Source organism: Arvicola amphibius, chromosome 5 (genome assembly GCF_903992535.2).
Source record: "Arvicola amphibius chromosome 5, mArvAmp1.2, whole genome shotgun sequence".
Taxonomy (NCBI): domain Eukaryota; kingdom Metazoa; phylum Chordata; class Mammalia; order Rodentia; family Cricetidae; genus Arvicola; species Arvicola amphibius.
Window position 1 is genome coordinate 57576621 of NC_052051.1, and position 24518 is coordinate 57601138.

General features: G+C 47.5%; 2 protein-coding genes across 2 annotated transcripts in view; one reads left to right on the forward strand and one right to left on the reverse strand.

The window, feature by feature from the left end:
- Fsip1 (fibrous sheath interacting protein 1) overlaps positions 1 to 704 on the forward strand; it is a 126025-nt gene extending 125321 nt beyond the window's left edge. Inside the window, exon 12 of the mRNA XM_038331645.2 lies at positions 42 to 704. Coding sequence (XP_038187573.2) covers positions 42 to 97 — 56 coding nt within the window. The 3' untranslated portion in view covers positions 98 to 704. The remainder of the gene's footprint in view (positions 1 to 41) is intronic.
- Positions 705 to 3909: 3205 nt separating this feature from the next.
- On the reverse strand, positions 3910 to 19283 carry Thbs1 (thrombospondin 1). The gene is made up of 22 exons (XM_038331660.1): positions 19115 to 19283; positions 18509 to 18603; positions 17705 to 18264; positions 16812 to 16887; positions 16348 to 16550; positions 16131 to 16253; positions 15284 to 15377; positions 13742 to 13915; positions 13109 to 13285; positions 12624 to 12797; positions 12243 to 12370; positions 11988 to 12140; positions 11459 to 11677; positions 10961 to 11068; positions 10294 to 10453; positions 10044 to 10162; positions 8233 to 8467; positions 7818 to 8045; positions 7376 to 7647; positions 6879 to 6976; positions 6635 to 6774; positions 3910 to 6007 (listed from the first exon to the last, which is right to left on the reverse strand). Exons 2-22 carry the CDS (start codon positions 18573 to 18575, stop codon positions 6000 to 6002), a joined length of 3516 nt encoding a protein of 1171 aa, XP_038187588.1. The 5' UTR covers positions 18576 to 18603; positions 19115 to 19283; the 3' UTR covers positions 3910 to 5999.
- Between the last annotated feature and the right edge of the window lie 5235 nt (positions 19284 to 24518).

Sequence of the window (24518 nt, forward strand, 5' to 3'; positions counted from 1 at the left end):
ATGTATTCCTGGTTGCATAATCACTGTAGTTATTTTATTAGCAGATACACAGGAGCCTGGAGATGCTGCGGATGAACCAGAAGAATGTGAATCATGACTTTCTGGGGTTTAAGCCTAAGAAAATTGGAAATGAAGTGGTGTTATCTATTTTTTTTTCCTGAATCCTTTGTAATAGTGAATGTGTCATAGAGACTATTCCCCAAATGATCTCGACGTTTGAATTCCCTTCTTTGCTGATTACATTCTTTTGATAGTTTTGAAACTTGGGGTATAAATGTTTGCTGGTTTTTATTCATTGACATTCCTGGGAAAATTTTTAACAAATGTATTGCTAATGTTACGATCTCAATGATACTTTATAAGAACCAACATTGTAACATACACACAGGTGGTGTTAAGTCTACTGGACATGAGTTTATTGATCTCTATTTGATTCTGTTGGCGGCAGTGCAGGGGATGGAATTCAGGGCCTCGTGCATCTGGATGCAAAGGTTTTGTTACTAAACTGTGTTTCCAGCCCACTGTGTTGGGCTTATGTGTTTCCACTCTTTATGATTCAGGTGGATTGTGGCCACCGTGGCTTTTTGTTCTGCCTCATTTTCCCTTCTCTGTGCCTGTCTGATTGTTTTGTCCACAAGTACAGCTTGCCTTGGGAAGAAATGAATTCCCAGAACAAAGGAAAGTTGCTGAGTCTGTTCTAGTTAGTGACAATATTTTTCTTTTCTTCCTTTTTTAAAAATTACAATTGAAAAATGATTCATTTTTAGTTTATGTACATTGGTATTTTGCCTGAGTGTATGTTTGTGTGAGGGCATTGGGTCCCCTGGAACTGGAGTTACAGACAGGTGTGAGCTGCCATGTGGGTGCTTGGGACTGAACCCGGGTTCTCTGGGAGAGCAGCCAGCGCTCTTAGCCCTGAGCCAGATGATACCTTTCTTAAGTTGCAGCGTGATGGATTTTTTGTTACTCTCAGTTTGTTACGTTCTTCTGGAGGGTGTGCCTTTTAGCATGCAGGAAATAAAGGTGGGCCTTATTAAAAGAAAGTCTGTAGCACCATTTCAAGAGAGAATGTCCAGTTTTGGGTCAGTAGTCTGATCTCATGAGAAGCTTTTACGGCCACGTGTGTATGTTGGGTTGGCCTCATAGATGTAAGACTAGGTCATTCCTATTTCATAATAAGCTTATCGCAGCCCAGACTTAGTTTGGATTACTGCATGGACACCACTGTTTGCTTTTGTCACATTTGTTTGCTGTCCCTGCTTGACATCAATGATTGCTTATATATTTTCCTGACTTGTGGAGGTGAAGAATCCTATAGCTATTCAAGGGCATCAACATTCCTATGGCTATCTTTGTCCTGTTTTCTTGTTTCAGTTTCCTGTTGGTTCATTTCTGCCGATTTTGCTTTTGAGGTACAGGGGACTGAGCCCAGGGCCTGGCACATGCTAGCCAAGAAGCACTCTCCCACCGAGCCACACCCTAGCCTACTGTTTACCCATTTAAAATAGCAACGGCACACACTGATGTCCATGTACTGCAGTGTGGTTTATCGCAAGGCCTGACTTTTGCTGTGTGATGCTGGCAAAAATTAAAAGAGATCACGATCTTGGGTCCTCTCAGAATGCTCTGCGGCACTCCGGGGTACTGAAGAGTTCGGTGGGAACAATCAGAGGGCAGGGGTGGCATGGGGGGGCACTTGGAAATGGGACAGAGAGAAGCTATGATTGCGCACCAGCCCTTCAGAAGAGCTCAATCTTGTATTCTCCACCCATGCTTTTCTTGTATTTGGGCTGTGTGTATGAAAGGGGGTAGTGATGGAGAGACAGAGAGAGAGAGAGGAGAGGAGAGAGAAGAGAGAAGCCAAGAGAGAAACACAAAAGAAGCCATTTCTATGGGAATTGCACAGGCTTATGACTTTACAGACAGCTTCTGCAGATGGTGTTCGAGGTACAAGGAGCCCGGCTATTGCCAGAGTTGGGGAAGAAGATAATGAGGTTTGGTAATGAACTTTTGAATTAAAAAGAGTAACAAACACCCTTCCACAGCATGCCAGCTGAAAGCGGCAAGGGTGGATGAGCAAGCTATACAGTGTAATTTAACAGCAGCCTCCTGATTTAAAACCTAACCAAGCCATGCCACGCCACACCACTCTGGCTTCCTATAAGCTGCGGCATTTCCTCCAGAACAAGAATAAAAATTATAGGAGAGAGAGAGAGAGAGAGAGAGAGAGAGAGAGAGAGAGAGAGAGAGAGAGAGAGAGAGAGAGAGAGAGAGAGAAAGAGAGAGACTTTATGAAGGTATTCAGGGGCTGTAGTATAGTTTCTCTAGACAGGACTCTTTAGTAAGCCACCAACACCACTTTGACTGTAAATTCTGCAGGACCCAGTTTATAGCCTCCCAACCAAACAGTCCTAGAACACATGACAATAAACTCCCGTATGAGTCAGAGTCCATCATCTCGATGATATAATTCTAGTTTTTAACAACTCTTTAATCTGGTTTAGCCTACTGACTTGAAGGTCGTTCTTACAGTGAAACGGAGCAGGCCTGGCCTGAAAGCGCTGACCTGGCCACTTTTCCTGCCTCATCCTGGTGTTCTCCATCAGCTTTGCTGCAACATTTTGCTAAAAACTAAATAGGATTCTCCTCCAGGAATCCACATATGGAGCAACCTGAGCGGAGCTGATGCCGCATTTCAGATTGTTGTTACTGTCGATCATGTTCTCTGCAATCTGCTAGCTGTCACTGCTTCTCTGTGGGCCTGTGGGGCAGGGGCGGCAGGTGCGGCACTTCCTATTTGCCTCACGCCACCCAAGTCCGTGGTTTTTGACTAGAGAAGTCCAGCCAGGGAAGCAGACTCCACTTCACACAGCCAATCTGTTCTCGTGTTTCCCAGACCCCAAAGCCATCTTTCACCTACTAGTATTCCTCCCTTCATTGACCTGTTTAGGAGAATTGGAAATTAGTCAGCTCTGCTCATCTATGGTTAATACATCCAAGCCTCAGATTCTGCTTAGATGTTGAACAGGATAACATTGTTTTCACTGAATAACTTCACACCCACATACGGGCATTCTAAAACTTGCTGTGTTGTAACAAAGTGATCAAAATGATGATAATGATGATGATGATGATGATGATGATGATGTGTGTGTGTGTGTGTGTGTGTGTGTGTGTGTGTGTGTGTAGTTTGAAAATGTGAGTGCAGGCGCCTACAAAGGCAAGAAGAGGGCCTCAGATCCCTGGCAAGTGTTGCAGGAGATGGCGGTGCCGCCCACAAGGGATGCTGAGCTTTGGGTCCTCTGCTAGAGCAGCAGGTACTTTAACCTGCTGACTGCTAAGCCATCTCTCTAGCCCCGCCTCTGTAATTCTTTAGTTCTCTGTTTGTGCCCGAAGTCTGTGTTCTCCAAACAACTGTCTGGAGCTCCAGGCTCAGTCCCAGGACAGCTCCTCCTCCCGGAGGCTTCCCTGGGAGCCGCTGTTCTGTGATGCTGTGACACGACTTAGGGTCAGGAAAGTCACATGTTCTCCCAGCTGTCCTTTCCTTTGTCATCGCTGTTCGTTTCGGAAACAGAACTGGACTTTGAGGATTCAACATAAGACACCTAATATTAATAAAATACGAAATGTTTTCTTTGGGGCCTTGGTGACTCAAGGGTCATTTTTATTTTAAGGTTTTCATGTGGCAGATTCATGCTTTTTGTTTCTTCCAAAAATCTAGCAAATGTGTCTTCTGAGTCTAGCCTCTGTCAACCACACAGGAACCATGAATGCTATTTCCTGCCATGCTGTATATGTGGTTAAGAATGTATATGTGGTTAACTGTGCTATTGGTTCAAGGATGACTTTTGCCCATACCCCATGATAGCCAGACAATAAAGAACAAAATAAACACAGGCACAGAAAGTATAAATATAAATTTCCATATGATTTATTGTTGTTCCTTGTACATAAGAAACAGTAAAATACAAGTTACACTGGTTTAGAATGTAAAATGGATAAAAATGTGTACAAAAAAAGCATGTTCCTAGAAAAAAGGGTATTGGCAAATAGTAAAAACTGGGGAGTCAAAAGCAAAGACAAAAACAAAATCAAAGAAACTAAAACAAAATAAGAAAAACCAACATTTCTTCAATTCAGTGTGCAAACATATAAAAATAGAAATACTAACTCTACAGACAGTATTTCCTGATAAATTATTTAAATAGCATATCTACATAGTCTGAGATCTCTGTTCCAATGGCGATGAGAAAATAATTTATAAAAATAAAGCAACAGAGTACAAGATGTTAGGACAAAACCAGAACTTTGAGAGGTTGTATTTAACATTTCAAAGCTATTTCTTTATTGGGATCATCTTCCACAAGGGATGCTTATGCTATCTACAACACTGACTTTTCAGACATGACAGTAGTTTTAAGTTTATTGACACTTAAACTCTTTCTACTTGATCCAAAATTCTTTACTCAGTCACACAACAAATGAGGTAATATTTGTATATAAGTTCCACCTTTGTCTCTTTTGGGGAAATGAGAGAGAGAAAAAAGAAAGGTGATTATGTTTTCTCCTCCCTGGAAATAGGCATGGGGTGGTGTGGACTTGCCCTAGAGTGCTCATGGCTTCCTTTACAAGGAGAAGCATGTGCAGATGGCCACCTAATTCCACTTGGAAAGACGGAAAACCCAGGGGAAAAGCCAAGGGAGCCTGAATCATTCACTCTAAGCCCCCAAGTGAAAAGCGGTGACTTCCGCTGGCTTTCCGCACACTGGTTTTGGAGAGCTTTGCTGACCCACCTCAGCTACCTGCTCGCAAACATTTGCCATGTGCAACCTCATTCCAGGTAGAACAGGGTTAATAAATAATCTGTATTTACAATCTTACAGTCGTAAAGACTCGATACGAGGGCGATTCAGATAGTCCCACGCTTCCTGTTTCAGTAACAATCCTTCAGACGGGTCCTCTCCAGGATAGGGAGAAAAAAAATATAAATATATTACATTGCTAAAGCGTTTGTTAAACAAAAACCAGAAGAGAATTGGAAAACTCCATGGTAACTGAGGGAACAGAAAAAAAAAAGAATAAAGGAAAAGAAATGTTTCAGGTAGGTTAATAGAAAATTTGTGCCGTTCTAACCATAAAATGAAGGCGTGCTGCCCCTCCTGCAGAGGCAGCGAGAGCTCACTGAGACGGTCTCCTGTGCTCCTGCTACATCTGCACATTGCGTGTGCAGAATGAACTGTCAGTTCCAGCATGACCCGCCAAGGGCAGCCAGCGTGGCCTTACACTTTGGACCCCTACCCTGACCACTGCAGATGTGTGAGGAGCGCCCGAAGGGAGGAAGTCTGGAAGCCAGGCTTCCCTTCCCTTCCTGTTACTCAAGCACCCGTATGGATGGTCGAGTTAACTCACACAGGCCAGCAGTCGGAAATGCAGCAAGTCTTTCTGTCGGTCCCCTGAAAATGACTTAGTACCGAACGAGTAACAGCCCCTCCGTACTCTCTTCATACGATCGATCGTCTCTTGGGTAAGCATCCTCTAGTGCTTTGGCTCCTGCTTCCCCACTCCTGAGGACCTATGTCAGGGGTGGCTCCGTGCTGAGTTCTAGTGAGTCCTTCTTTCTCTGACATGCCTGGAAATGCTTCTGAGAGCGCTGCTTGGAGATGGCCTCACAGAAGCCCTGGCTCTGTGAGGAAGGCAGAGTGCAGTGGGCACCTTCCCAGCGGGAAGTAAAGAGACACTTTTGCTTTCGCAAAAGCAAACTGACGTAATTAGTCTTCATGTTCTTGGAAGATCCATTCTCATTCGTTAAAGGCCGAGAGTGTTGAGTCTGGGTTTGAAGACCGCATTTTCTTGAGGCAGGTCACAGGCTCTAGAAGTCCGTACTATGCAAGAAGAGAAGCAAGGAAGGCAGGGAGAGGTGGTCCTGGCAGGGGGGTTTCCTTTAGCCCTTGGTTCCAGAAGGTGCAGTGCCAGTGCTGGTTATGACTGACAGCTAATGATTAGGAATCTGTTAAGTAAGCAAAGACGTATATAAATGGAAACCGATCAACAGGCACACAGTCATCCTAGTATGAATCACTGCACTAGCAACTCAGGGCTGACTCTCTAGCTCTGACAGGCGCAGAATCATGAGCTTGCGGACATCCCACTCAGCAAATATGTACTAAGAACTTGCTCTGTGGTCGGTCTGATGTTAGAGTTTAAGTAACCATGGGCTGAAGAAAATGGAGACACTAAAGCTAAGGCTATTAGTGAAAACCAGTACTCTCCCTGTGCCTGGTCTTGGGAAGAACAGCTTGTGTAGTGATGGCATGAATAAAATCATAAGCCAAGTGTGAGCTACATAAACACACAGACCTTCAAAGTGCTTCCCATAAAGTCTAATGTTTGTAGCTACTTGCTTACTGTCTGCCTCTGACCTGTGTAGGAGGAGTTCAGAGACTGTTGGGTGAGCTCATATTCCTGATAAAGATTCAGGATGCCATAGATTTCCCATTTAGCATTGTGTCCTCAAAAGCAAAATGGAAATGACCAGCCCTCTCCCCAGCATCGTCTTCACATGAGACCCTCCCGTCATTGCAATCCTTTCGATCTGTAGACATGTTAACTGTATGTTCATGGGTGTTGCTCCTACCTCGACATTCGTATTTCATGTCTGAGAAGAACACCATTTCTTGAGAGAAGACAAATAGGCCTAGTCTACCGCCAGCGTAGGTTTTATCGTAAATGGGTCCTGAGTCGGCCATGATTTTCTTTCCCTCATACATCACCACCCTGCACAGAAGAAAAAGATAGCATTCATGGGACTGCCACTCCCCGCTCTTATCCTTTGAGCCGATTTGGTAGGGTTACAGTGAAATGTAATCACGCAACCTTACCTGATGTAACCCGTCTTTGGCCTGTGGCTAAGCCGCCACCTGTAAGCAGTGAAATCCTTCCAGCCTATGTGACGAGGGTCATGCCACAGGGTGCGCACCTGAAGGAAAAGGACCAGAAAAGGTTGAAACACAGCTCCCTCTCAAGATTCGGGTTTCATTCCACATGAAACGGCTTAAAAGGTACCGAGTTGACCTGTGTTTGGAGAAGGGGCAGTATGGAACTTTCCCGAAGGCATCTCTCAGTTACTGTGTGCCACTCAGTGACCATAAAGCAGAGAGGGGACAAGGAAAGGAGGGTTTGGCTTGAAGTGGCTGACGCTGCCTGAGGATTTAAAGTGGAACTCTTGGCTTCAACCCACTGGCTTCTAGCACGCTAGAGTTCTGTACCACAGTTGGTGATTCTGGGAGCTTGACAGTCAAGACTCCCCAGTGTGAACTGTCTCCTGTCCTCCCCAGGGGCCCATCAACTCTCCCTTCTAGATGATGTAGCTTCTTACCTGGCCAGGGGTGTTTCCTGTGTGCCACAGGGCATTCCGCAGGTGCTCGCCAGGCCCCGTGGTGGAATTCACAACCTTTACAGACAGGCCTGAATATCCCTGAGCCCTTGTGGGGTTGGTGTCCCAGTAGGTCTGGGTGACTTGTTTCCACATCACGACGTAGAAGCGGCTGCTGGACTGGTAGCCGAACACGAAGCCAGCATAGTCATCATCCCTCTCGGTGTTGATGAAGAAGGTACCACTGAAGTCCACGGCATTAAACTCATCATAGCCTGGAAGGAAAGGCCAGAGTCAGATTAAAGGCGGTGGCTTCTACAGGGTTCTCCATGATGTTCCCAGATACCCTGAGGTCATAGGTCCCCTCCATAGGCTCAACGGTCATAATTCGTGTTTGCCTTCTTCTGGCGTTATCCCCTCTGGATCTAAGGAGCTCACCACTCACCCACAGCAAGACCAGGGTCACAGTTCACTGTCTGGACAAGCTCTTTGCCCTGATGGCGCACGACCCAGTTAGGATCATTTTGAGAGGTCCCTTTGGGATCTAGAGGAATCATCTGGAACCGGCGGAAATCGGTTTCACTGATGCCAACGTTTTCAGGACAGATGTCATCAATGTCTGGCACATTGTCATGATCAAAGTCGTCTTTGCAGGCATCACCTCGGCCATCACCTAAGGTCAAAGAAGGCAAACGTTGAGTGAAATTCTGAAGTGCTATTATGAGTGGGTCACAAATTCACAGTCTCATAAAAATACTGGTGTTTGGTTACTTTGTCTTCTCAGGGGCTCTGCTTTTCTTTCTTCCTTCTAGACAGCTAAGGTGTCAGGCATGCTATTCAGTAGTGGTCATACGACTCACCATCAGAGTCCTTCTGGTCAGGATTGGGCACCAGCCTGCAATTGTCCCTGTCATCAGGAATGCCGTCATTGTCATCATCATGGTCACAGGCATCTCCTTTGCCATCTTTGTCATGGTCGGCCTGGTTGGCATTAGGCACATAGGGACAGTTGTCCATATTGTTCTGATGGCCATCCTCGTCGATGTCCTGATTGTTGTCACAGGTGTCCCCTATGCGGTCTGAGTCCGAGTCCAGCTGGAAGAGAGGCATCAACGGAGGGTGAATCAGATAATATACACTAAGGTTATAGGCAACATCAGTGCCCCTGGGGCAGGGAAATAATTTCTCTGTGTTGGACGTGGACAGTGGGACCCAGGTTTACTTCTCTATTACTACAGAAGGACTCAAGTTTTAAAGAGGGTTTTACCTTGATCCTTATTTTTACGTGAAAGTTGAGAAGAGATATTTAATATTTGAAAAATATACACAAGAAGACTTTCTAACTAACACAGAGTTATTCTTACACCACTCAAGGGAACTCGATGTCTATTGTTTATATCTTAATGCTAACTGAAATCCCCTGATGTACATTTCATAATTTCCCATTGACATTAACAGCAAATTATTGACAGGTCAACTTGTACTCCAGGCCTTGAATCGTGGCAGCAGTCTGTGCAGACTGCTTAATATGTATGAGATATTAATTGCTTTTTTATTTTTGAGGCATTTGACTTTATACATCTATTCCATAAAGATTTCACCTGTTGGCTCAGATAAAGTTAAACTCTAAAATTTTTTCAAAACAGATTTTCCCAGAATGCTTAGCATTCAATATGTGTGAGGTGCTTAGGGACTGTTTATATAAAAACTGGATGTTTTCTTGCTAGTATTTACAGTCTTTGCTTTTGAGATTTTTGTATGATGTTTAAATTTGCTTAATAAAATGTACTCTAATCTGAGGAATCAAAAACTCATTCAGTGAGGTTAAGATGTTTAATAAGCTGGTAGGCCCAAACACAAACAGGTGATCTCAGCAGAGAGGACAGGGCAATCAGGGTTTCCTATGATGCTGGCTTGAAGTTATCTTGCTTTTACTATGATACAATTTCATAATTAGGAGGGATTTGAGTTCTCATTTCTCTAATCCTTAAAAAAATTTCTGTTTGAATTTCTGATTGCAAAGCCTTTCAGAACCACCATTTTCAGAAGAAGAAAGCTCACTATGCTTTTTTCCTAGAAACGACGCACACTGACACAAAAGGACAACTCTGGCCCTGGAAACCCATGTGCTGACATGCATCTGCACCATTGGGAACCCGTGTGCTGACACACATTTGCACCATTGGGAACCCGTGTGCTGACACACACACACACTTGCACCATAGGGAGCACCCACAGCTTGCACCGGAGGAGCCCCGAGGCTGGGTTCATTGGGAGAATGGGAGAAATCAGGCTTTCTCCAGCTCTGAGAAGTCATTTAGCTTCCTGATTTCCTACCAGACTCTGTTGCTGGCCACGACACAGGTGCTTATTTCACCTCTGGTTACGACCTTCCTGTTTTACATGCGTCGGATATGACCGTAACTGCCAGTCTCAGCTCTGTGTGTAATTTATCTTAACGGCAGCAGCAAACAAGACCGAGGTCACAGGATTTCTACACTAATCTCTGGGAGAGTTTGCCAAGGGCTCATATCAGGCAAACTCTTTACAGTGCATTGCAAATGGCTCTCGGGATCCTGGGACCCCAGTAATGGTAGAGCATGAAGTCTGTTGAGCTCACCACCTTTAAGGCATAGAAAGGAAGACACAATACCTCCTGGAGTTCACCTACCTGGTCTGGATTGTGCTCCAGGGGGCAGTTGTCACACTGATCTCCAACTCCATCCATATCAGTGTCCTTCTGGTCCACGTTGTAAACATACTGGCAGTTGTCTCGTTCATTGAGGATGCCTATGGAGGGAGCGGAGATGGGAGTTGAGTCCCGCAACCCCATACACGTCAATAAATCCCACATTAACAGACACTAAGTAAGCCGTGTGTGTTGCTGTCTCTTCAGGCCATCAAGCCAGGGAAAGCCTTACCGTCTCCATCAATGTCCACAGCGCAGGCATCTCCCTCTCCGTTGTTGTCTGTGTCTGCCTGGTCAGGGTTGTGGTTGTAGGGGCAGTTGTCACAGCGGTCTCCCACGTCATCTCTGTCATAGTCATACTGGGCTGGGTTGTAATGGAATGGACAGTTGTCCTGCAAAGAGGAGAAATGGACACTCTATGAGATGCCTTCAACCCCATATACAGAACTATAAACCCCTAAGGATCTGCAGTGGTTACCCTGTACTTGGTCGATACACTGACAGTATTCAGCACAGGTAAAACACCAACATGGGAAGGCACGATGGATGACAACTAGATTCTTTTTGGTGACAATGAAGAGAGACACAAGGTATAACTTCGCCATCTCAGCTATCATCATAAAAATACACTCAGACAGACATTATATCTGAATTGAATCTGGGGAACAGAATGCTATGTGTATTCGCTGTAATTTCTCAAATTGGGAGAGGCTGTGATGGAAACCAAAACTCTTTAACCATTCTTTAAGCAACACCTGTGTCCAAAGACTATAGAGATGTAGTGATGAGTTTCTACGTATGTGTTTTGCTATCGCTCTGCAAGGCCCTCAGATCCTAGTGTTTCGGATTGCCATTGTACCACGAGGATGAAGGAGGACTAGAGAGCATCTTGTCCCTACCCTGTCATCCGGGATTTTGTCATTGTCATCGTCGTCATCACAGGCATCACCGATTCCATCTCTGTCATAGTCTTCCTGCCCTGAATTGGGAAGGTTGGGGCAGTTGTCCTAAGGGGAAAAGGAGAAGACACGCAAAAGTTACAGTTAGCGTTCCCTCGCTTGGTGCATACCTGAAGGCCCACACTGGGATATCCTAATAGAACGCTCAGGCACAGGCATGCTTTTAGGGCAAGGTGAAGCCACGAGAGGTGGAGTTCATACACACTGTGGCCATAAGGCATGCACACTCTGCAAGGCACCAGCAATTGACTCTGGGAAACAGATGTCAAAAGAGCCTCTCCTATTGGAGATCTTGGCACCGAATGACTCCAAGATAATGAGAGTTAATGCCCTTCTGCACCTGGGAGGCTTAATCTTTGTTTCATTTTCAGTTCCTCAATCCTCAGAATTCCTTGGCACACTCCTGAGAGGGAAGCCCACGAGGGAGGCCGGCTGTACCTTTTTGCAGTGGTAAGTTGCGTTGGCCACGCACACCAGGTTCTCGTTAGGCCAGCCATCGAGATCCGTGTCCTCCCCACAGATGATGCCATTGCCCGCGTAGCCAGGCTTGCACTCACAGCGGTACATGGGGTCACTGTAGTGGCCCAGGTAGTTGCACTTGGCATTCTTGTTGCAGTCGTGTGTCCCATCCGTGCAGGGGTTTCGTGGCTTGCACACCTGAGGGTACAGTATCCCCAGGCTATCACAGAATGCTCAAAAGTCCCAAGACACCATCGAGTCTAGATCCCTCCCCTCCTGAAGCAGACAGGGGCCCCATTCTGAGTATATCCAGGCTACTGGAAAAGCTTTTTGACATCGAGCTGCCGAGCTTGTAAAACATGGCGTGTGTAAGCCCATCGTACACAGACAGCTTCTCTCAGCACAGCATTTTCAAATACGTTGACTGAGACTGGGCATTCCGTGCCCTCTGCTTGTCAGTGGTTTGGTCTACAGTCCTCTTCTACTCTGTCCTGCTCCTCCACTGTACCTGCTTGTTGGCAATGGCATGTTCGACTCCTCTGCCAAAGGGCTGGGTGCCAGTGAACCGTGGCGGGCAGGGCAGGCAGTTGTAACCAGGGTCTGTGTTCTTACACCGGTGTTCTCCATTGTGATTGAAGCAGGCATCAGGCACGTCTGCGCACTGTGGATCAAATGAGAGTTTGCTTAGCACTTGGAAAGCGCCGTCTTAAGGAAGGGCCCTGGGCCAGGTTAGCTGCTTTCTCCATTCTGATCAGTTCCTTACCTCATCGACATCTTTGCACTGGATGCCATTTCCACTGTAGCCAGGAGGACACTCACCACATTTCCAGCTGCCATCAGGATAACTGGTACACTTGGCACCAGCGAAGCAGGGGTTGGACAGGCATCCATCTGAGATGAGGTGAGAGATAGGTAAATGGTTGCATCTAGGTTGCTGTTACTGTCATGTGCTACTTAGAAATGATACAGAGGAAGACATTGTAGGGTCTCTGCTCCTGGTAATGGTCCCCATGCATCTTAGAGTAATCAGACCACCAGGACCAATGAAAGATGGACAGCCTCCCCTCCCTTAGTGAGTGCTGACTGTGACATTCATAGATCAGAAAGCTCCCAGGGTGGTTTTGTTCCTGGCTTCACCGCTCACCAATTGGACAGTCCTGCTTGTTGCAAACTTGATTTTCAGTGACGTCACCAATGCAGTCTTTGCCTCCGAACTGGGGTGTGGGGTTGTTACAGAGTCGGTTGCGTCTCTGCACCCCTCCTCCACAGGTGACAGAGCAGATGTCCCATGGTGACCAGGGACCCCAGCCTCCATTGACTGTAAGAAAATAAGCCGCATGTAAAAATTCAGTTTTCAGGTGCTTTTGCTATCCCAGAAGCCTGTCTGGAGCCTGACAGAAATGCCTTCTAACCTGGCCATGGGGAGAATGTTTGGGAACAGAGGATAATTGGAATGGTCTTCTTTCTGTTTTTCATTAAAAGAAGTCGCTGAACATGCAGGACTTTGTTTGTTTCTCTAGTGAGTGAGCCCCCATGCTCCATGGTCCACTGAACTGGAGGCCACAGAGAGGAGGCAACCAGCCGGGTAGAGCTGCCTCCCATGTGTCCTGGGGTCAGGCCCACACTTACTTGGGCAGGCGTCTTTCTTGCAGGCTTTGGTCTCCCGGGCTTCACCTTCACAGGGCTTCCCATTCATCTGGGGGCTGGGAGAGTTACAGAGCCGGATCCTTGTGATCACGCCATCCCCGCAGGTCACAGAACAGGACGACCATGGGGACCAGTGGCTCCAGCCACCATCCTGTTTAACTGAAAGGTAAATCGGATGGTCACAAACGGTGCTGCTTTGGAGGGGGCCACCAAGGAAGTCTCAGACACCAGTAATTCTAACAAGTGATCACTTAAACAAATGAATAGTAGAAACACATGCCAATATATAGGAGACAGTATTAAGCTGTCTGTGTGAGTTGATATCAATAGCTGAACATTTATAGGTTGCTGGTCAAGAGCCAAGGTCTATTCAAATTGTTTCATGTGTATTCTCTAGAGAAAATGCCTAATAAAACTTTATCAAGAATGGGTTATCATTCCCACGTTATAGATGAGGAGGGGCCTCAGCGAGGGAAGGCCATGCTCAAGAGTGCAGAGGTTTGGAATGTAATGGAGACTCAGATCCCAAGCCCAGAACCTGTGTCCTCAGGCTCCTCTTGGTGGGGACAGCATTGAGAAGCGAGATTGTCACCCCTTAGTGGCCGTGACGCTTACATCTCTTGTCACACTCCTGGATGTGGCAGGTCCTTGTCTGTACTGAAGAGCCCTCGCATCTGTTGTTGAGGCTGTCACAGGAGCGACCACGTTGCTGGATCCCATTGCCACATGTTGCAGAGCAGGAAGTCCACTCAGACCAGGGGGACCAGCCATCATCAGCGGAGTCACTGGCTGTGGGGAGAAACGGGGTCATTTGGCACCCAATGACTTTGTGATCCATAAGAGATCTCCCTGGACAAAGGGCACAGAGGATCCATTATGCAGGAGGAAAAGCAGCACAAATTTTGGGCCAGTGGCCCAGGAATTCATCCCAGTCACCATGTGTACAGGTCTGGGGTGAAGGTGTGCCCTGTGAAGGCCTGCTCACATAGCATGTCCTTTCCTGCTCACCCATCAGGGTTTTTCTCCTCTGTGCATCTCAAGCAAGTTCCCCCTTACTGTCTCAAGTGTTTCTAGGTACTGATGTCCGATAGCATCAGTGTTTTAGGCAGCTAGTCTGTATCATTCCTGTTAGTCAAGAAAGCCCTGGACCAGGTGTTTAAAGGCTGTCTGATGGGGCTTTGTCTCTGCCTCAGCCATGAGGTTAACGGGCTCGTTTGTCCTCTGACTCCGGCATCTGGTGTTCTCGTGCACAGTTTCACAAGAGGAGACTGTTTACTGTCTCTGCTCAGACACCATGACAACAATCACAAGTGTCTGCCAGAGGACAGGGACTCCTGGTTCAGGCTCACCGCTCTGCTCAAAGCTCTCAGCCGGCTTTGTCCCCTGTAACTCACACCTCAGACAGACACCGGACAGAGAGAGATCTGCCCGACACAGAAAGACATTGCTGTGCCACAATTGCTACCATGGGGTTGACTCTTCTGACCCATGGCACATGTGTGTCACTCTGTTCGTGTGAGTAAAGGGCGATGGGACATCCCTGGTTTCTTTCCGGTCCACGGCGACTCACTCTTATGACCCATGCCTTCCGCATTAATATATCCTCAACAAAGCGATAGTGCTGGCAGCAAGCCCCAGAGGCAGAATGTCACACAGCTGCAGAGTAGCTGGGTTCTTTTTTTTTTTTTTTTTATCACCCTGGAACTTTAACAGATGCTAATCTCTTAGGGCCTCCAATCATTGCAGATAAAACAGGCACCTTTTCAAGCCCCAGTGCAACCCTCACACCAGTTTCTACCAATTCTCGGTGAATAATTTTCTCTAACAAAAGGATTAATTTCTAAAAGCAAGCAGCTTAAGCCTACTGCCATATTCATCTTTTCTCCTCACAGCATAACACCAGAATCCATAAACTCCTTCAAGATCATTGCCTATGCCATAATCCAGATGGGTGGTTCAGATTTGGTCACCATGGAGATTCTTGCTCTGTTCAAGAGACTTAGCTTCTAGTTATCCAAGTCTGCCTGCAAGAATCTGATCTGAAATATCTAATGGAGCTGGGAGAGGCCGCTCTCCAGTGTTGTGTCCAGCTGTCAGGATGTCCCCCCAAAACTGAGCTAGCCACTGAAGAATGGTTAGACCATTTTTGGAACTTACGCCAACACCGGGGACAGCATTCTCCATCAGGAACGGTGGCATTGGAGCAGGGCATGATGGGGCAGGACACTTTTTTGCAGATGGTAACTGAGTTCTGCAAGGCAGGTGAAGGAGAGGGAAATATGTTACCAAGCATATCACAAAGAGGAGCTTTCTGTGGCGTTTCCATGATAAGCCACGACTCAACCGGGGCGGTAAATGCGCTAGCAGAGTAGTTTTTATAGGAGGGATGTCCCTGCTGGATCTGCAGTCCGCAGTGTCACCTAGCTGCAGGGTGGAAAGTTCTTCTTAACTGCTGTTCTGTCATGTTTGGAGGTCACAGAACAACACATGTGTGCAAGGGAAGTCACCAAACTCTGTAGTTCTGACCAGCCTCTCCAAGGTAGCTACAGCTTTATCACTGATTAGAGAAAAATGGGAATTTAACGAGGGTTGCGTCCCCAATTCAGTAATCAGTGGTTTGCATTTTCACTTGACTTTCCCTGGTGAGCTCGAGATCTGCACAGAGCCTCCTGGCCAGAGCTGAATACACACCAGGGCTGGTCCAGAAAGAATGTTCTGAGCAGGTTTTATGTACCTGACATTCAATACTTGGTCTTTGAACTTAAGCAGCTAAATTACTCCAATGTTTAGGTAGATTTGTTCTCTTAGCTACTCAGCCTGATATGGGATTAAGACTTTGATAACCTTTCCAGAGTTAAAAAGGAATTCGTAGATGTCATAATTACATATTAAAGGGAAAAACCACTTTGATAGCAAGGGCGTATTTAAAAATGGGTGTGGTCATTTGAGTATCTCCTGAGACACGCGTCACGAAGGCTTACTGTAGTTTGTGAGTGTCCCTTACCTGGCAGTGACACTCAGTACAGCTATCTACAGTCCATTCCTCATTGTTCCTGTACTGGACTCCATTGTGGAAGCAGAGGGGAGGCCGTCTCAGTTCGCTGGCCAGCTCTCTGTTCTCTTCCGTCTGAAAGGGGAGAGTGCTCGTGAGTGTCCAGCCTCTCATGGGACCACCCAGAGTGATCTTCAAGGGCTGGCCAATGGGAGCAGAGGCCACTGACCACTTTGCGGATGCTGTCCTGTAGCGTTTTCACAATGGTGCGCAGGCTGTTGAATTCCAGGACCATGCTGGAGAGTTCGTCACAGGAGAGGCCACAGATGGCTTGCAGGTCCTTTGTTTTGTGGCCAGTATAGTCGGTGCGGATGGCGGGGCTGGAGCCGTTCACCACGTCGTTGTCGAGGGTCAGAAGGATGTTGGCAGCGGCTGGAAAACAACATGTGAGAGAAAGGCTTCAGCAGCTGATGTCACCAGCCACTGCAGGTTCTTGGTTGTAAGAGACATTTCATTTGGGGTGAGGGATGAGTGTAGAGTGGGTGCATGCAAGGGTGGAGTACCCTTTGAGGGTCACTTTTGTGTACTTCATCTCTGTTTCCCTGAGATGCCATGTACGGTTCCTGGAGCTGCTTACTTTTCTGGGGTATTTTGGTGGGATTCCCCAAATCTTACAAACACAGGGGTACTCACAGCTGGAGCAGCCTTTGTTCCTGAGAATGTCTTCTGGGGTGGTTCCAAAGACAAACCTCACGTTCTGCAGCACCCCCTGTGGGCAGAGGACACACAATGGGGTGGGTGGGGAGGCCTGCCTCATTTCTGCTTGGAAAAGCACGTGACAAGCACTCCAAAAGTTTAAAAGAATTGTTTTAAGATCACCCTGCCAAAATATCACGCGGTCATAAATTGCCAAACAACTTCAAAATCCTCATTGTGTCTTCTGCTAACTTGAGCATGTTACAAAGAATCCAGTTATCTAGTTATCAGACTGCTTGGGGTACACAGGAAATGGAATCTGATCCCAAGTCTGGAGAACAGGATACTCCGATACACTCCCCAGTGTCAAAGAGTTAATGTGGGAGGGAGTTCAAAACCATGCTGAGAGAGAGAGAGAGAGAGAGAGAGAGAGAGAGAGAGAGAGAGAGAGAGAGCAAGGCACGACCGGACTGCTACTCCTACCTTGGATCCAGACTGGAAGCATCCAGAACACCCTATAACCAGAGACTCAAATGCTGACAAAGTACCCTTTTCAAGCCGTGTTAAAACTGGCCGGTTATTCTCTTAAGAGCATATAAGCAGTGTCTGCTAATGGACTAGGTTGAGTGTAAAAGGAAAAGCATTTCTTGTTTTCTCTGGGTAGCTTTGGAAGCATGATTCCCAGGCCCCTTCATCATTACAACTTACTTCTTATTAGAAACGTAATTTCTCAGGCCCCTCCCCCGACCCGCCAAATCTGAAACCCCAGTTTGGGGTATTGATTTGTGATTGAGCCAGCCCTCTGGGGGTGTCCGATGCTCCCTACAGCTGGGAATACTTTAGACTACAGACATTTCCACATAGCCTTTGCGACGGGTAAAAAGATTTACCTGAAAATTGTCGTTGGCGTCTCCCTTGGCAACGCGGAGCCTGGCGACCTTGGCCAAATCCCTGGTAAAGATGCTCTGGATGGGGACATCCAGCTCAGCGCTCTCCATCTTCTCACAGTCAATGTAGAGCTGGGCTCGGTCCTCTTGCACAAACAGAGTGATGCTCTTCCACTGTGCAGTGGCCAGGAGCGCTTCTTCCACTGACACCACTTGTTGCTTCCCTGGCAGGCTCAGACTCAGGTCCAGGGTGCCTGCTTTGCCATTGGAGACCACACTGAAGATCTGGCCGGAATTGTCTTTCCGTTCCACGGCCAGGAGTGTGCCCCGGGTCTTCTTCATCTGCCTCAAGGAAGCCAGGAAGATGAAGCCTTTGTCGGCCCACACAGCATCCAGTAGGTCTTGGAATTTGTCATCGGGCACAGGGGGAATCAGGTTGGCGTTTTCAATCCGGAAAGCTGGACTAGACAGGTCAGGGCCCTTCACCAGTCGGCGGCCCGAGCCCTTGCGAGCTGCTCCAATGAGTTCGAAGATGTCAAACACACTGTTGTCGGCCCCAGACTCTGTAAGGCAGACAGAACAATCAGCTTTCTAGGCTGCCAGACACAACGTGAGAACTCTTGGTGATCACCCAGAGCGTTGAATGAACACCGGCAGGGAAACTACACCCTGGCACTAAGGGCACAGAGGAAACAGCATAGGGAAAGCACAGGAGGGGCACGAGAGAGAGAGAGAGAGAGAGAGAGAGAGAGAGAGAGAGAGAGAGAGAGAGAGAGAGAGAGAGAGAGAGAGAGATCAAAGACTCACCTGGAATGCGATTGCTGCCACACACATGCAACAGGAACAGGACGCCGAGTCCCCGGACCAGCTCCATGGTAGAGCCCCTGTGCCCAGCACGGAGCCTGTAGCAAGAAGCACAGGATATTAGAACCAGAGAACAGGACACAAGGTAGAAGGGCAGAAGTTGTGTGTGTGTGTGTTTGTCTTTGGCCACATATGTGCTGGAAAGAAAGGCAAATGGATTTACTTTCCAGAGGGCAACAGTAAAAACTAAGAGCGCCAGAGACAAGGGATTGTGGTGTTTCAGGATGAGGGGCGTAAAGTGATTTGGGGTTTTTCCTTGCAGTCCTTTAGACAAGACTACAGAATGTATTTGGGGACATGGACAGCAAAGGTCAGAGGCAGCCTAAAGAGTATTCGGTGAGAAAATCTTGGGGTGTCTTGGAGTAATTGTTTGTGAACCCTAAGGCTGGAGAGAACCAGCTCCAGAAAGTTCTCGAGGGACAGTTAGGGCAAAGAGACCGGGAAAAGTAGAAAAAGTAGACGCTCGAGGGGAGTCGCTCGCTCGCCTTCTGTATCCTAGGGGCCTGAGGTGGCTGGTCAGGTGCTCAGCGGTGGCGGTAGGTGGCTTACCTGTGTGCACTGGGGCGCAGCGGCGGGGAGTGGTGGCAAAGGTGCAGTGAAGGACAAGGACACCGAGTCTGGTGGAGACGCTGGGGCAGCCGGTGCGCCCGGAGAGACCGTGGCGGGGCTAGGTGTCTGCGTCTGTCTGCGTCGGGATTGCCTGCAGGAGTCCGATGAAGCCGGCTGACTCCGGGCAGTGGCTGGCTTGCTCGAGGAGCCCTGGACCATTTAAAGGGACGCTCACATTCCTGGGAATCGTCCTGGCCAATAGGCGTCGGGGCAGGAAGCGGCAGGAGGGGGGCGGCGGGGGACTGACTACGACACGGGTTCCTCTCTTCGCCTCCCCCACCCACCAACGCCTGGCGTGCAGCTCACGGGCTGAAAGTGAAGGGGGGGGGGGGGGGAGACGTTGATCGGGTACAGGAGCCCTGGAACTTCTCAGAAAAATAGGTCTCCACCCACGCAGCCTTGGCCCTTGGCTTACTCGGGCTCAGGGCTTAGGCTCTTGCGCCACGGAGGCTGGAGGCGCTCCTCATGAGGGTTCCAGCCCTTCTCCTGAGGGTTCCCATACACAACGCTCCTTTGGGGACCACCTAAGACCCTTTAAAGGGGTTTTCACTAAAGCTCGTCTCTTTGAGTGCCTTAATGACGGAGATACTTGGAGATTGAAAATATCTGGTTTAAAATTAAAAGTGAAAAGGGTAATGTGTCCGACCCCTTTAATAAGAAAACTGCCTCTTGGGTAAATCCTGGTGGGGTGGGGGGATCCCGCGCCACCTGTGCTTCACGCTCCACTCCTGCCCCGCGCGCCTGCCTTCCCTGACCCACAAAGGGTGGCAAGTGCGGTGTAGCCAGGGCCAGCCCCAGGAAGGTGCACCAAAGTCGCCTTCCAGCGGTCCAAGTCCAGAGTTCTTCCCCAGTTCTACCGTGCTTCCTCAGATGGCCGCTTGGGGGCGGCATATGTATTCTGATTTAGGGGATCCCGGCGGAGAGTTTCTTAGTGGCATTTTAAAGAACTGAATTTGTGCCCAGCTCCCGCCGGGCAAAAATGAAATTGTGTCTTGAAAAACAGTTTTGTGCCCACTCGTGTTTCTTAACGTGACTGGTTAGAGAATATGCTGAACCGTCTGGCTCCAGGAGCTTACACTTATTTACAGAACCGATCCGTAGAGCAATAAATTACGCTCTGCCTATTATTTTATTCCTCATTTTTCTCCCTAAACGTTCTTTTCATTTTTCGGCTCCCGAAACCAAGGTGTTGGGTTACATTTCTGTGGGTCTACACATTTCCATGAGCAGGCCTGATGCTCCTGTCTCTGATGTCTGGTCTTTATGCCACCGCCACCGGTCCCAAGCCAAGATGACTCCAGCTTCCTGGAATTCCATTCATCTCTTTGGGAAGGGACGTCAGTGGCGATGCTTCCCCAGCTGTGGTCCCGAGTGAACAGGCTTGGCCCTGAGTTCAGGGACCCAGGTAAAAGCATAACCAAATAAGGATTTTAGCGGAATCAGGATAGGGCCAGGCCGAGGGACTGTTGGGCCTCCCTCCGCTTATCAGTTACACCTGGCTTGATTCCCAAGGCTTGGAAACACCCACGAGTTTACGCTCATCACACAGAAATTTCACTTTCCTTGTGTGGGAGTGTTCTGTGACAAGATGTCTGTGTCTGCGCGCGCGTGCGCGAGTGTGTATGCAAGGGGGGGTGAGGGGGGCGCTTACAGAGTGTTTCCTAGTTACGCAGGGAACACAGCAAGTGCCTCTTGTAGATAACTATGTTCCTGACACATGTTTGTTTATTGGACTTCAATATTCAGAACAAGGAGTAAAAATTTCTACTGGATGATTAGTCAAGCTAGATTCCTGTCCTTGAAGTCACGGGCGGTGCTGACTCATTGGCTCAATGATGATTCTGGAATCAGCAGCCCTGCTCATTCTTCACTTCCGGTTCTCCTTCCTCAGGTCCCCTTTGCTCTGTGAAAGGCGATTATTTTAAATTTCCTGCTTTGCACTAATTCTTCCTGGTGGGGCCCTTAGGAGCGAACTGTTCCTGGGGGGGGGGGGGCTAGTAACAAACGGTCTTGTGATCGTCTCTTCCCTCTTGATTTTGTGCCACAGAGATGAACAGAAGAGACCCACAGAGGTTAAGATGTTTCTCCCCTTGTGAAAACCCACAGGAGCAAGCAGGGCTGCCCCTTCAGGTCACCACCTGCCCAGACCATGGGTTGTGGACAGCTTGCATGCGGCTTGGCTTCTTTCAGCAATTCAAGACAGGTTTTGACCTCCTCCATGCCTTTCAGACACCGCACCATGGAAGAGCTTTCTTAGAGGAAGCTGACAGTGGCCTAGGAGATGTTGAATATAAACACAGTCTTTCCCTAAACACAACATGCAGTCCAGCTGTCCTGGCGAAAACAAGGTTGCAGGGGCTGAGGTTCTAGCCCGTATAGCTCGATCATCACATACTGGGACCAGCGTACAAAAATCCAGCCGGCTCTTGGGACATTGCAGAGAATCATGGGAGGCAATCGGGCGCCCAGATTTCTAGTCACTGTGAAGGAATACGTTACTTAGCATAGCACCAATCAACTCATTTGTAGAGTGAGACATCAAGATCCTGCCTGCAACTGGGAGTCCCAGGGAGCATCTTGACTTTGTGCAAGAATACACACACATGGTTAAAAGATGTGTGTGTGTGTGTGTGTGTGTGTGTGTGTAGGTCATGAGATGACGTCAAATGTCTTCCCTTATTGCTTCTCACCTTATTCTTTGAGACAAGATCTTTCTTTGAACATGGGGCTCACTAACGGGCAAGCCTGACTAAGCAGTAAGCCCCTTCTGTCCTCTTGTCTCTGCTGATCAGTGCTAGGATTACACCTGACTTTTTACATGGGTCCTGGGGGTGCAAATCCAGGCCCCCATCCTTGCCCAGCAAGCGCCTTGCTGGCCGAGCCATTTCCCAGCCCGAGTGGGAGGGAACTTTTATACATGGTCAGCTGGAATGTAAACCAGTGCATCCACGATGGAAGTCAGGAGGGGTATTTTTGTGAAACTAAAAATAGGTCTACCATGCGAGCAGCTACACTGTGCCCACACATTTACCCACAGATCGTCACATCAACATGTGTTAGAGATGCTTACACATCAGCACTCCTTGCACCGTGACACGGGAGTTACTGAGCCAACCTGGGTGAATAGAGAAATGAATAAAGGACGTGTGGCATACACACACACACACACACACACACACACACACACACACACACACAGTGTCTTTTCTTCAGCCATAAAGGAAAACAAAGTTATGTCCCTTATAAAAACATGGGTGCCACCAGAGGTAAGCTAATCAAACAAGTGAAGGCAGTTTTGCAAAGACTGATACCATGTTCTCGCTCTATGGTTCCGAGATCTTATGTTGATCTATGAAATCACGTATGTATGTATGACATGACATTAGAAGAGAACTGAAACTGCCTAGGAGAGGAAAGGGGGAGAGGGAGGGGGAGGTGGGAGAATAGACTGGATTCTGGCATGTCCTTGTGTGACAATGTCCTATGTACTACACAGTACCATAAGCAATGACTGTATACAATGAGTATTTAAAAAACAAGTATAACTAAGCTGGTTTGCTAAAGAGTTCTGCACTTGAATTTCTTGCTGAGACTGAAAAGGTCTCGATCTTGTGACCCTCACAACGGCAATGACTTTGGAATGAACAGCTTTCTAAGGTGAGAACTACATACTGGTGAACCCCTGAGCTAGGTTGTGAAGTATTTTCTGGTCTCTCCCCACCCAAGTAGTGTGGATTCGGTAGTCTGAATTCCTGGGTTAGGTGCGTTCCCATCCAGTGACTTGGTGATTCACTGGGAGACCTTCAGAGGTCTCTGATAAGGAAATTCGTGGATCTGAAAAATCACGAGACAGTGGAGTTCCCAGAACTTCCACAATGGAGTTTTGCTTTAGAAGCTGATTAAACACTCCCTCTTTAAAGGCTTGAACTTTCTGAAGGTTTGACGCGCCCCTTCACACCACCCATTTACAAATCAGAATTTTCCAGAGTGTCTGAGGTCTTTCCAAGTATGCTGCAGATTAAGGGATGATTTCAAGTTTTCTTGGGAGAACATGACGAGTGTCAGCTAAAGGAATAAGACAAGCAAGCATACAGGAGAACCTGACCACTGCTTGGATTGTGTGAAAATTTCTGAAGATCGATAAAACGAGTTTCGGGGTCTCTCACATGGCTAGATTCCAAGACGCCAGAGGGACCTTTGTGAGGTTTGCAAAAGACCTATAAACCAGAGAATTGAAGGCCACTGCTTTGTCTGTGTTAAGCGGTGTCCCATTCTCTTTCTCATTTGGATGTTAGAGCTAAGATGACAGTCACACATGTGAGCCTCATTGAAGAGATGCAGCAGAAAGACATCTCTGTGTGGTTTGTGGTCACTTCTACACGAAATGAAAGAATGACTAGTTTCCCTTGTGTGGGTAATCCTGCTGCCCACTGAAGTCTAACTTGAAGATGGACGTCTGAGGCAGAACACGAAGGATCATGGCATCCTGCAGTAGCTGCTTGTGGATGATGGCGGAGACACCAAGTTTGGCATGTCGCTGAGAGGCTGCAGCCTGAGGAGGAGGGCTTCGGAAGTATGAGCATCAACATTTTGTTTATTCGCAGAGTTTGTGATTTATTGTTTTATATGATAAGGATTCTTTCTTGGGTTCAATAGGGAGAAGCACTGGAGTGGATTTTTTTTTTATAGGAGAAATAGCTTTTAATATCAACAGCCACTCACTGTAGGGGATTCTGGGATAGGAGATCCAGGAACAACTCACACAATAAAGGAGATGCCTTGCTTTTATAGGCTTTTGAAAGGGTCTCTGACTATAGATAAGACCATTCTACAGCGTGAACTACCTGGGGCTTCTACAAGATGGGCATTTAGCTGATTAGTGAAGGTTCAGATAGGATACAAGGCTGTAGCTCAGAGGTTGCCTTGGACTTGGGTTGGGAGCAAAAGTGCAGAGGGCCCTTGGCAATCCCCCTTTCAATAGCAGCACCCAGGGGCTAATGTTTATTATTATATTATCTATATTGTGTTATAGTGTTATGTTTTGAGTGTGTTGAGACTTTCCTTGTTTAAAAGAAACATTCATTTTACTTAATGCTAAATTCATAATTTGAAATTTTTGTGTAAAACAAAACCCCCTACCTTGAATCCTTCTGTGGAGAAGAAGGAAAGAAAGAGACTGAAAAGGGACAGAGCTTCAGAAGTCTCCTGGAACCGTGACGGAGGCAGAGGTGAAGCAATGTTCAGGATAATCTGCACAGGGACTCCCGTCTTGTGCTTTCCTGCATGTATGGTAGGTTCTGATGTATGTACAACAGCTGCACACACCTGTAATCCTAGGGAGGGG

Excerpts from the sequence above, each read along its gene's own strand:
- Thbs1 (XM_038331660.1), bottom strand. The coding sequence starts at position 18,575 with ATGGAGCTGGTCCGGGGACTCGGCGTCCTGTTCCTGTTGCATGTGTGT. Across the intron at positions 16,551-16,811 it reads GAACAAAGGCTGCTCCAGCT|CCGCTGCCAACATCCTTCTG; the intron begins GTGAGTACCCCT and ends GTTGTTTTCCAG. Across the intron at positions 6,977-7,375 it reads CAGGAAACACCCCTGGCCAG|GTGCGCACCCTGTGGCATGA; the intron begins GTAAGAAGCTAC and ends CTTTTCCTTCAG.